Source organism: Macaca fascicularis, chromosome 9 (assembly GCF_037993035.2).
Source record: "Macaca fascicularis isolate 582-1 chromosome 9, T2T-MFA8v1.1".
NCBI classification, from domain to species: Eukaryota; Metazoa; Chordata; class Mammalia; order Primates; family Cercopithecidae; genus Macaca; species Macaca fascicularis.
The window spans coordinates 13,457,114-13,469,646 of NC_088383.1; the positions used below are offsets into that span (position 1 = coordinate 13,457,114).

The 12,533-nt window shown below is 43.9% G+C and overlaps 1 protein-coding gene across 13 annotated transcripts in view; it reads left to right on the forward strand.

Annotated features, from left to right (window-relative positions):
- Positions 1–12,533, forward strand: part of CAMK1D (calcium/calmodulin dependent protein kinase ID) — a 498,666-nt gene that overhangs the window by 190,835 nt on the left and 295,298 nt on the right. For 2 of the 13 annotated variants that reach the window (XM_005564631.5, XM_074001022.1), the window contains exon 1: positions 8,281–9,127. The exons of the other annotated variants lie outside the window; for them this stretch is intronic. In XM_005564631.5, the coding sequence (XP_005564688.1) occupies positions 9,087–9,127 (41 nt within the window). In that variant the 5' untranslated portion in view covers positions 8,281–9,086. Of the gene's footprint in view, positions 1–8,280; positions 9,128–12,533 lie in introns of those variants that run through there. 13 annotated transcript variants of the gene reach the window in all.

Consider the following 12,533-nt stretch of genomic DNA (forward strand, 5'->3'; position numbering starts at 1 on the left):
CTGGCTAGTTTTTGTATTTTTAGTAGAGACAGGGTTTTGCCATGTTGGCCAGGCTGGTCTTGAACTCCTGACCTCAAGTGATTCGCCTGCCTTGACCTCTTAAAGTGCTAGGATTACAGGTGTGAGCCACCGCGCCCAGCTTAATGCTTTTATTTGTATAGAAGAGTTCTTAAAATGTAATGTAACAGGCATAGCCAGATTAGTTTCCCAAAATGTTGTAGCAGTTTATACTTAGCAGCTCTCCCACATCACTTTACCTTTTCCCAACCTGCTGAGAAGAAATTTGCCTTGCCGAGGTTTTGTTCAGCATTTTGGCGACTGCTAGTGAGCTTTGAGCATCAGTTAATATGCGTGTTGGCCATTCTGTGAATTGTATGTCTGTATCCTTCCCCGCATCTGCAGGCCCACCCAGACCATGTCTGCTGGGCATGATTTCTGTGCACAGTGAGTGCCCCTGGAGTTGTGCACATGGCTGTGTTAGTGGGAAGCCCTTGACGTAACAGGGCTATCATCTCTTTATTAATATTTTACTAACAGGAGTTGAATATTTTCCCCTTTCCCCTGAGACTTTTGAGTTTTGCATCTTGCTTAAGAAGATTAACCTATGTATGCCTTCTAATTCTTTTCCCCTAAAATGTTCCAACGTTTTCGTTGTATTTTTTTTTAATTTAGAAATGTAATCAACCTGAATTCTTCAAGAAACCCAGATTATCTTTCTGTGTAATTAAGCATGGCCAAGGCATTGGAACTGACTGACTAAATATCACTTGCTCGGAGGCCGTATCAAAAGCTCGGCCAAAGGACAGTGGCATGACTTGTGTTCCATCTTTTCCTTTTTAAAATGTACTCTCTGATCTTTTCTGTTCCGCGCACTGTGAGGCCTGTGGAAAGGGGAAGGCGCTGTCAGCCACTAGCTGGGAACACACAGGGAAAGTAGACCCGCTTAGTTGAGATTATGCTGGACTTGGTATTTTTGTTTTAAAATCCAGTAAAGAAACATGGTCTGTATCATTGCCTGTGACATTTACCCTCAGGAAAGATGCCAGGACTGAAGCATCCTGGAGGCTGACAGGTGATCTCTTTAGCTCTGTGACCCTCGCGTTTATAAGAGGTGAGACGTGGTGATTTGTTCCTGCAGGTGAAGGTAAGGGAACAGTGAGTGGAGAAAGGGAGATCATTTTGCTGCTGCTTGTGAGATGTATCTGATTGAACGGTGGAAACGATCTGTGTATCCGGTTTTTAGGTTTAAGACTTTTCAGAAGCGTTGAAGTGTATGGCACGTGGGACAGTGTTAAATCACATTAGTATTACATTTCTGTGCGTGTGGTTTAGATACATTTCCAGAACGTTTTGCTGACATATGCATTGGCTTGCCATGATGAGGATGGAGGGCCAGTTCCAGGAAGGGCCCGAGGAGGTACAGGGTGCAGGCCAGTTGCTGGGTGTCCAGCAGACTAGTGATTCGATGAAGAAGAACATTAGTATTCTCCCTGCAGCCAGCGCTGTGCAGAAAGCAAACATGCAGACCGTGCGTGGTTAAGGCTTTCCCCACTGGGAGGGTCTCAGGGCAGGTCAGGAGCTCTCCCTGGCAGCTTTCATCTAAAGTGGTGGGCGGGAGGGCAGTGGAACTCATGTCCATTTTGCAGGTGGCAAAACTGAGGCAAAAAAAAAAAAAAAAAAGGAAGAGTGTAGGCAGCCTCATGGGAGAATTGAGACAAGAACAACAGGCCTTTTCGTAGCTTAGTGAGGAACTTTGACTAAATCACTATCAAGTCCACTTTTTTGTTTTTTAAGATGGAGTTTTACTCTTTTTGCCCAGGCTGGAGAGCAATGGTATGATCTTGGCTCACTGCAATCTCAGCCTCGTGGGTTCAAGTGATTCTCCTGCTTCAGTTTCCTGAGTAGCTGGGATTACAGGCACGTGCCACCAAGCGTGGCTAATTCTATATTTTTAGTAGAGATGGGGTTTCATCATGTTGGCCAGGCTGGTCTCGAACTCCTGACCTCAGGTGATCCGCCCACCTTGGCCTCCCAAAGTGTTGGGATTACAGGCGTGAGTCCGCTTTTTAAGGGTGTTCAAGAAAAAAGTGATCCAGTGATACTTGCTAAAGCATGGTAAGGAAGACTTCATTTAGGACGATGGTGATAGGGACCGTTGCAGGGGAATCTTGCAGTGTGGGAGAGAGATCGGGCTCAACTCTGAAAACAGGAGATTTATAATGCCCAGGAGCAGAGCTGCGTGGGGGTGGTCAGTGGATGGAAGATTACTAAGAAGAACATCAGAGGAAAGGGGAATTCTGGCTAAACCCACCTAACAGGACTCTTGCTGAATACAGGCCAAGGTGATCAAGTATCACCTTGGGGGTTTTGGAGGATGACGACCCTCATCAGATCTCAGGGGGGCTCAGATGTCCAAGGTGGTGGAGGCTTCTTGCTAAACTGAGTTAGCAGGGTTCTTGTTGAAACTGAATTTTATAAGGAAGGGCACAGATGGGCCTAGGAGAAAGTTCGGGAGCCTGATTGACATCTGGTCATTATTAATTTAGCTGGAATTATGACATTTGTGTTGCCTATATGGGCTGGCTTTTTTGTGTTTGTTTTTACCTGTCACACAGAAGAAATGCGTGTCCTACGACTTGTGGATTTGCACATCTCTCAGAAGAAAATTGTCAAGTCTTTGCCACGGCCCACAGGCCCTAAAGCCCTGTAGGGATCTTGTGAACCCCATTTTCTCTCTCTTCACACAGCCTCCTGCTCTTCTGTAACCAGAGCCTTGCCAACCCAAAAGGCCTTACGTTTGTGCTTTTGTCTCCCTGGTAGAGGCTTCTACATGCGCCTGGAGTTCTCTCCTCATTCCGTTCGATTCTCAGCAGAGAGACCTGCCCTGGTTACGCGTCTGTAATTGTACAAAAATGCTATCTGTATGTCCATCTATAAATTTATTCATCTGTTTATCTCTATCATCTATTTGTCTGTCCATCCATCCATCCGTCCATCCATCCACCTACCCACCCATCATCCATCTGTCCGTCCATCCATCCACCCACCCACCCATGATCCATCTGTCCGTCCGTCCATCCATCCATCCATCCATCTATCTCACCCATCCCATCCATCCATCCATCCATCCATCCATCCATCCATCCATCCATCCAGTCCATCCGTCCATGCATCCATCCATGCATCCATCCATCCATGCATCCATGCTTCCATCCATCCATCCATCCATCCATCCATCCATCCATCCATCTCACCCACCCATTCATCTACCCATTCATCCATCCATCCATTCATTTATCCATCCATCCATCCATCCATCCATCCATCCATCCATCCATCCATCCATCCATTTCATCCACCCATTCTTTCATTCATCCATCCACCCACCCACCCACCATCTGGCACCCCACAACAGATTGATTAATCTGTGTGTACATGATTGAACAGCAATTAAAGCGTTTTACCATGGCACTAAAGCCTAGGAAGTATGAACTTTTCTTTCTGCTGGAATGTTAATGTGATTATGTTGTAGGGAATGGGAGAAACTGTCAACTATACTTGAAGATTAAGTTGGCTCTGTGAGTCAGGAAGTGAATAAAGAGAGATGGTTGCCATTTCGGAGGAGAAGAAATTAGCAAGTGGGGCAACGTAAGGGTCAGTCTTGCATCTGTGGACTTTGGTCAGTCAGTATTTGCACTTTGGAAAACAGAGAAAACTAGGATGTAGAATTTTAAGATGTCAAGGCAATTAGATGAGTGCCTAATTCTACAAAGAGTGGTTTAGGAACAGAACCAAAAGTCCAACTTAACAATTCTTCCACTCTCCCCTAATAGAGAGTCTGGGTTCATGGAAGTAGGAGGGAAGAAAATCTCTGTCTTCAGCCCTTGGGGTTGAAGTGGGCAATTGCTGTCAGAAACTGAGAAGGAAGAGAATGTCACTGGGGTTTCCTAGGAGAGGTCTCTGGTTAAGAAAATTTCAATGGATTTGTCTATCCGTTGTAGCCCATTTTGGATGAGAATTTAGACAGTATTTTGGGGGAGGGGCATATGGGAAGAAAACCACCGCACCGCCCTCACTCTTGTTACTCTTTCTAAATTGTAAAATTATACCCAGTGAGGAGGCATGGTTTAAAAATGAAAGAGCGTGACTTTGGCATCAAACTAGGGTTACAATGTCAGTTTAGTGCCATATTAGCAAAATTTTCGCCTTTTTCAACCTTAGTTTTCTCAGCTGTAAGATGGCCATAATAATGTTATCATGCAGGGTTATTATTAGAATTGGGAAGTAGTTGGCAAATAGTTTTTTAAAAATAAGCTTATGCTCATTTAGACTTGGGAGGCTGAGGCAGGAGGATGGCTTGAGCTCAGGAATGTGAGGTTATAGGGAGCTGTGACCATGCCACTGCACTCCAGCCTGCATGACAGGACAAGACCCTGTCTCTCAAAAAAATTATATACAGTTTTTAATGAGCAGTATTGATGATGGTGATGATGATGACGATGATGATGGTAATGGTGATCGTGATGATGGCGATGATGATGATGATGACTGTGATGACGATGATGATGGGGATGATAACTGCGATGATGGTGGTGATGATGGTGGTGATGGAGATGATGGTGATAGTGATGATGATGGTGATGATGACTATGATGATGGCGATGACTGATGGTGATGGTGATGATGGCAATGATGGTGATGATGATGGTGATAGTGATGGTGGCAGTGATGACAAGGATGATGATGATGGTGATAACTCTGATGACTGTGATGATGGTGGTGAAAATGATGATGATAATGACTGTGGTGATGGTGATGATGATGAAGATGATGGTGATTGTGATGGTGATGATGGTGATGATGATGGAGATGATGGTGATGATGGTGATGATGGTGATGATGATGGTGATGATGGAGGTGATGATGGTGATGGTGATTGTGATGGTGATGATGGAGATAATGGTGATGATGGTGGTGATGATGGTGATGATGGAGATGACGATGGTGATGATGATGGTGATGATGGTGATGGTGATGATGGTGATGATGGAGATGATGGTGATAGCGATGATGATGGTGATGATGACTATGATGATGGCGATGATGACTGACGATGGTGATGGCAACGATGGTGATGATGATGGTGATGGTGATGGTGGCAGTGATGGAGATGATGGTGATAACTATGATGATGACTGTGATGATGGCGGTGAAAATGATAATGACTGGTGATGGCGATGATGATGATGATGGTGATGGTGATAATGACTGTGATGATGATGGTGATGATGATCATAATGATGATGATGATTATTTAGGTTAGGGAAGCTTCATTCTTTGCACAATAACCTGTTTTCTCGGGGAAAGGATTTGTTCTCTGTGCTCCAACTTTATATATATGTAAGGAAGCACAGAATAGTTTGCATCTTTTTTTTTTTTTTTTTTGAGGCAGAGTCTCGCTCTGTGGCCCAGGCTGGAGTGCAGTGGCCGGATCTCAGCTCACTGCAAGCTCCGCCTCCCGGGTTCACGCCATTCTCCTGCCTCAGCCTCCCGAGTAGCTGGGACTACAGGCGCCCGCCACCTCGCCCGGCTAGATTTTTGTATTTTTTAGTAGAGACGGGGTTTCACCGTGTTAGCCAGGATGGTCTTGATCTCCTGACCTCGTGATCCGCCCGTCTCGGCCTCCCAAAGTGCTGGGATTACAGGCTTGAGCCACCGCGCCCAGCAATAGTTTGCATCTTGACCAAATTCTCTTAACAGCCTTGTTTGTTAAATTGCCCAAGGTGCAGCTCAGTGATCAAAAGACATGCAGGGTGTTTCGGGCTAGTGTAGGGAGATCCAGCCAGTTATGAAGCAAACACTTGCTAGAGCAAGAAATTTTTAAAGGAAAAATAGAGAAGGTATTTTTTATATCATTCAGTAGCATAAATGAAAATGTAGATCATAAATGAATTTTCTGCCTGGCAGAGGCATACCACGTTGTTAGGGAGGATGCTTACCTGTTTCTGTTCAAAAGGATGTCAGAGAACACAAAAATTATCTAAAACACATTTGATGGGATTGAGAATACTACATATCAGTTGGCTCTGTTTGTTTCTGTCATTTATTCAAGGCCTCGTGCCTTCTCACTGCTGGCTGCACTGTGTGGACGCTGTTCATCTGATGTTCAAAATGTCCACAGTGTGGTCCCAGGGTACCTTGCCAGCAGCAGCATTTCATCAACTCGTCACACCGGAGTCAAAATCCCTCCAGACACTAGCTTTGAGATTTAGACAACTTCTTGAACCTTGATGAGTTCAATTTCCACATCTGTAAAATAGGGATAATTAATGGGAATATAAAATACACAATGTTCTGCATCTTTGTTTTTGCATTTAACAGTATATCTTGGGAATAATTCTGTATTATACATGTAAATCTACTTAATTATTTTACATGACTGCATAGTACTCCATTGTATTTTTTTTTTTTTTTTTTTTTTTTGCTTTTCACTAATAACATTTATTTTAGGGAAATACAAATGAAAGCCACAACGAGATACTACTATACACCCACTAGAATGGCTCAAATTAAAAAGACCAATACCACTAAATCATGGTAAGCATATGGAACAATGTAAACTTTCATGCATTGCTAGTAGGAGTGTAAAATGGCGTAACAATTTTTGAAAACTGTTTGTTTCTTATAAATAAACACACATTTATTGCATGACCTAGCCATTGCATTTGTAGGCATTAATACAGGAAAAATGAAAAACATATTCATTAAAGAGATGCGTGCAAGAATATTCATAGCTAATTGATTCGTAACAGTGCAAAACTGAACCCCAGTGTCCATCAACTGGTGAATAAACAGTTGTGGTATATTCATACAACAGAATACTTCTAATCAAATAGCAACAAACTGCTTACACTATAGCATGGATCAGTCACAGAAGCTTATGTTAAATGAAAGAAGCCAGACACACAAGAGTGTATACTGTAAAATTTGCTTTATATGAAGTTCAAGAAAGCAGGCAAAACTAATCTACAGAGATAGAATTTTGAACCGGGGTTGCTCTGAGAGGCTGGGGATTGATTGGGAGTTGCCATGATGGGATATATAGATATAGATATAGATATAGATATAGATCTTTGTTGTTGTTGTTTGTTTGTTTTTGAGACGGAGTCTGACTCTGTTACCCAGCCTGGAGTACAATGGCGTGATCTCAGCTCACTACAGCCTCCGCCTCCTGGGTTCAAAAGATTCTCCTGCCTCAGCGCCCCCAAGTAGCTGGGATTACAGGCAAGCACCACAATGCCCAGATAATTTTTGTACCTTAAGCACAGACGGGATTTCACCATGTTGGCCAGGCTGGTCTCGAACTCCTGATCCAGTGATCCGCCCACCTTGGCCTCCCAAAGTGCTGCGATTACAGACGTGAGCTACCACACCCAGTCTATGTATTTTTATATATATATGATAAAAATATTTATGTGACAGCTTTTTTACCTGATAATAATTAACCTGTTTTGAACACTTACCTTAACAAGGTGCAACTCTTGGCACTTGACATGTTTTATCCCCTGTAACCCTTACAGCAATCCAGAAATACTCCCTTTTAACCAGCAGAAAGAGGCGAATTAATGTCCCTGCATTTATTAGCTTAAAGTGGCAAAGCCAAGAGTTGAACCCAAGATTCAGGTCCTAGAAGCCAAGCTCTTAACCACTGTCCCATTCTACTACTATCCCAGAGCTCTTATATTGTTTCTCTAGAGACGACAACCATCCCAAGAAGACCAAGTAATTGAAATAATGCCTGAAAAGCAGCAGGTCAACATCCTGCTAGACTGTTGACTGTACTAGAAAAAATTCTAGGAATAATGAGCAAATGAAGATTTCCAAGATTCTGTGAAGGCCACAATTTGGCAGGATCACTGTGCATGCTCAGTCCCCATTGACCACTACTGAAAATCCACTCTCAAGTCAAGGGTCAGTTACACAGGCTTTTAGACAGATCCCAAGAACATACCATTCTACCTTTGTAGATAACCCTCAATTGTACAAAGTAACTGTAGCCTTAAAGAAAAAAATGAAGATTTGAGGCCAGGCACAGTGGTTTACGCCTTATTTATCTATTTATTTGTTTATTTTTAGAAATAGGATCTCACTGTGTTGCCCAGACTGGAGGGCAGTGGTGCAATCATAGCTCATTGCAGCCTTGAACTTCTGGGCTCAAGTGATCCTCCTGCCTCAGCCTCTCAAGTAGCTGGGACTACAGGCGCACACCACCACGCTCAGCTAAGTTTTTATTTATTTATTTTTGTAGAGACAGGGTCGCTGCTAAGGGTGGTCTCAAAACTCCTGGCCTCAAGCAATCCTCCTGCCTTGGTCTCCCAAAGTGTTGGGATTACAGGCATGAGCCACCACGCCTGGCCTCCATTGTTTTTTTAGATTGTAACTTACTTAACCAGTCCCCTATTAATGGATATTTAGAATTTTTCCAGTGTTCTGCTATTTCAAACTTTTATTGATTGTTTTAAGCCAGAATATTGATTTTTTTTTACACAGACACAGCCAAATGTCCCTTAAATGTAGTAATTATTTTACCTATAAGGACTCTGTGTTTTTTTATGGAATAGCTTGAAGCATACTTAAAGTGTATTGATGTGTGTTTAGTTAGCAGGGAGCTTAAAAGAATTTTCCTTTAAGTTACTTGTTGAGACATCTGCCCTGAATGAGAATGAAAATAAGCTCAAAAGAGTGCCTAAAGTCAGAGGATCTGGCGAGTGGGAATGGCTGGATGAGGGATGGCCTGTTGGGATTAATCATGAACATTCTGTCCCATCGCCACTTCACCATTCAGGTTTTGCCCACCATGTGACAATGGGGCTATGCGGCTGGCATTAGGAGCATGTTGGATTTTTGTAGCAGCCAGAGGGCAGAACATGAGCATTTGCTAGGTCTGGTTCCCTCACCATCAGGGATGGGAGTGAGAAGGGGGAGTTCGCCTCTGAAGAGCCACCTCTGCAGGGAGAAATCTGTCTCCAGCAGGAGATCTGGGAAGACCACAGTGAGAAGTGCTGGCGAAGAGGTCCGCACAGGTGATGAAGAAAGAGAGTATCCCGGCGGTTGCAGTTTCATCCAAGTCAGTACCTTTGTCATCCATGGAAAATATACCCTGGCAACAAATGCATGCATGGCCCACATGGACACTTTATTTGCCCTTGAGTGTTGCCAGCTTTTTACGCTGTAGCTATAAGGAGATTTTGTAATCTCAAAAGAAACTGAATATTTTTTTAAGAGACAGGGTCTCACTCTGTCACACTGTAGGCTGGAGTGCAATGGTGTGATCATAGCTCATTGTAACTTTGAACTCCTGGGCTCAAGCGATCCACCCACCTCAGCCTCCCAAGGAGATAGGACTACAGGCGTGTGCAACTACACCTAGCCGATTTTTTCTTTTTCTTTTTTTTTTGTAGAGTTGGGGGTCTCGCTATGTTGTCCAGGCTGGTCTCCAACTCCTGGCCTCAAGTGATCCTCCTGCCTTGGCCTCTCAAACTGTTGGGATTACAGGCATGAGCCACCGTATCTGGCCTGAATATTTTATTCTGCCTCCGTCTCCAAAAAGCAGGCTTCCATGGATGCTCCCTGTTGGTATAAGAAAAAAAAAATGATTGACTCACTTCGGTTCCATATCAACCTTTAACAAATGGCATGAAAAGAGCAGAGATAAAACGTGGGAGCCTGTCAGAGAAGTGAAGGAGGAAAGCAAGGAGTGCTATTAAACGAAGCGTGTTTTTAAGAGTGTGGCAGTAAGCTTTCACGTGGAATTTATTTGTCTTCTGCATTTGGATCAGTGAGGCTGTGAACAGCAAAGATTTAGTGCCACAGAAACACCTGCAGAAACCAAAGATGTCACAAGCAATGATTGTGTCAGCATTTTGATGTGTTCTCCCTGTGACAAGTATTGTCATAACCTAGACCTGCCCTGGTGGCAGTTTCAGACATAGGATTGTACTCAGAATGAAAACTGATCTGGACAAAAATTAAGCTAATCGTGTGGGTATTTAAGAATGCCTCATCATGGTTCTTGAAGCTATTATGCAGGGTTGCTTATCATTGAGGAATTTACCAGTTAAAGAGGAAGACGAAAATTTTTCAGTGAGAAAGCGTAGCTGTTTTGAAGGATTCTCTCTGTTCCTAAGCATCTACTTGCTAAAGTTAAGGATATGTTTCTAATTTGAACTGGTTGGTCAGGCACCAGTCCTAGTTAATAAGAACCCGAGTTAGAGTTTTTTTGTTTTTGTTTTTGTTTTTTTAAGGAATAGAATTTTAATACTTTTAGCTTAAGCATTAGCATAAACAAATGTAAGGCTTACTATGTAATTGTCAGGTGGAGAGCTTTAAAAGATACATTTTAATGAATAGACATTGTATCTAAGTTGGATATCCATGTTCTTGGACACATTTGTTCTTCAGGCATGTGAAAGCGAGTCTTTTTGCTGTGTTTGCTTGGCAGAACTTTATTTTCCAGATTGGGCCTGGCTTTTCTTAGGTCAATGTGCTGAATTAGCACTACAAAATGTCATTAGTGGTGTGCGATTTAGTAAAGATTTTTAGCTGAAGATTCTATCAGAAGGAGTTAATGTCACTTCTAAAATTGCCAAATTTCTGCTGGGAGAGTTGCGTAGACATTGAACATTGAGACCATTTACTTCACTACTGTCATTCCTTCCTTCCCTCCTTCCCTCCCTCCCTCCCTCCCTCCTTCCCTCCCTCCCTCCCTCCCTCCTTCCCTCCCTCCCTCCTTCCTCTTTCCCTCCGTCCTTCCCTCCCTCCCTCCTTCCCTCCCTCCCTCCCTCCTTCCCTCCCTCCCTCCCTCCTTCCCTCCCTCCCTCCCTCCTTCCCTCCCTCCCTCCTTCCTCTTTCCCTCCGTCCTTCCCTCCCTCCCTCCTTCCCTCCTTCCCTCCTTCCCTGCTTCCCCCCTTCTTTCCTTCCCTCCTTCCCTCCTTCCCCCCTTCCCCCCTTCCTTCCTTCCTTCTCTCTTTTTCTTTTTGATGGAGTCTCGCTCTGTGACCCAGGCTGGAGTGCAGTGATGTGATTTCAGCTCACTGCAACCTCCGCTGCCGGGGTTCAAGCAGTTCTCCTGCCTCAGCCTTATGAGTAGCTAGGATTACAGGCATGTGCCACTATGCCCGGCTAATTTTTGTATTCTTGGAGACGGGGTTTCACCATGTTGGTCAGGCTGGTCTCAAACTCCTGACCTTGTGATTCACCCACCTTGGCACCCGAAAAGTACTGGGATTACAGGCGTGAGTCACTGCGCCCAGCCGACTTCACTACTGTTATGATCCATTCAGATTCTCTGGGGTCTGTAAGGGTTAGGGTTAGCAAACAGGTTTTTCCGTTTGAAGAGTTGATTCTAATCTGGAACAATAGGTCTAAAAGGCACCTGTCTACTTCCTAGACGGTCTCAAGCCAAGTACCACCAATTTCCTCCCTCCCTCCCTCCCTCCCTCCCTCCCTCCCTCCCTCCCTCCCTCCCTCCCTCCCTTCCTTCCTTCCTTCCTTCCTTCCTTCCTTCCTTCCTTCCTTCCTTCCTTCCTTCCTTCCTTCCTTCCTTCCTGTCTCTCTTTGTCACCCTGGAGTGCAGTGGTGCAGTCATGGCTTACTGCAGTCTCAGCCACCCAGCCCAAGTGATCCTCCTACCTCAGCTTCCTGAGTAGCTGGGACCATAGGCACGCACCACCATGGCCAGATCATTTTTGAATTTTTTTTGGTAAAGATGGGGTTTTATCCTGTTGTCCAGGCTGGTCTGGAACTCCTAGTCTTAAGTGATCCTCCTGCCTTGGCCTCCCAAAGTGCTGGGATTACAGACATGAGCCATGGCACCCCAGCTTTTCAGTGTTTTAAAACCAGCCTTTAATATTGTGCTGACGTGACACTGGGGAAAATAATATGATTAGTAGAAAAGAACATTTTAATTTATGGTCAGAGGCCAGGGGGTAACGTCTACAGACCCAGTTACACAGTCTGGTAAGGGCAGTAGGCTGGAAGCGATGCTGTTCATCAAGTTAATAACACAGTCAGTCTGATTTGTATGTAGAATGACTAAAAAGCATAGAAAGGCAAAGAGCCAATAATAGCTACACTAAGCTAATAGGGCACATCATTTCAGTATCATCTGATTATTTCTTGGTCTAATTTGGGATGGATATAATTTCACCCAGTGGTTGGTTTAGTGAACTGTCATGAATCAAAAAGACAGCTCCCGAATTCCTGATTCTCATTAAAAGTCAGAGGAGTCCTTTCCAGGTTTCAGCAGTTCCGTTTGACCAACAGTTTTGGAGCACCTAAAATGTGCAAGTCACAGCAGATTGGTCGGAGGCTACAATTTTTGACCATTTTGTGATTAAATTGCTCTTGTCCGAGAAAAGAATTTATTTTAAAATAATGTGCACTTATTTATTTATTTATTTATTATTTATTTATTTTTGAGACTGAGTCTCACTCTGTCGCCCAGGCTGGAGTGCAGCAGCATGACCTCGGTT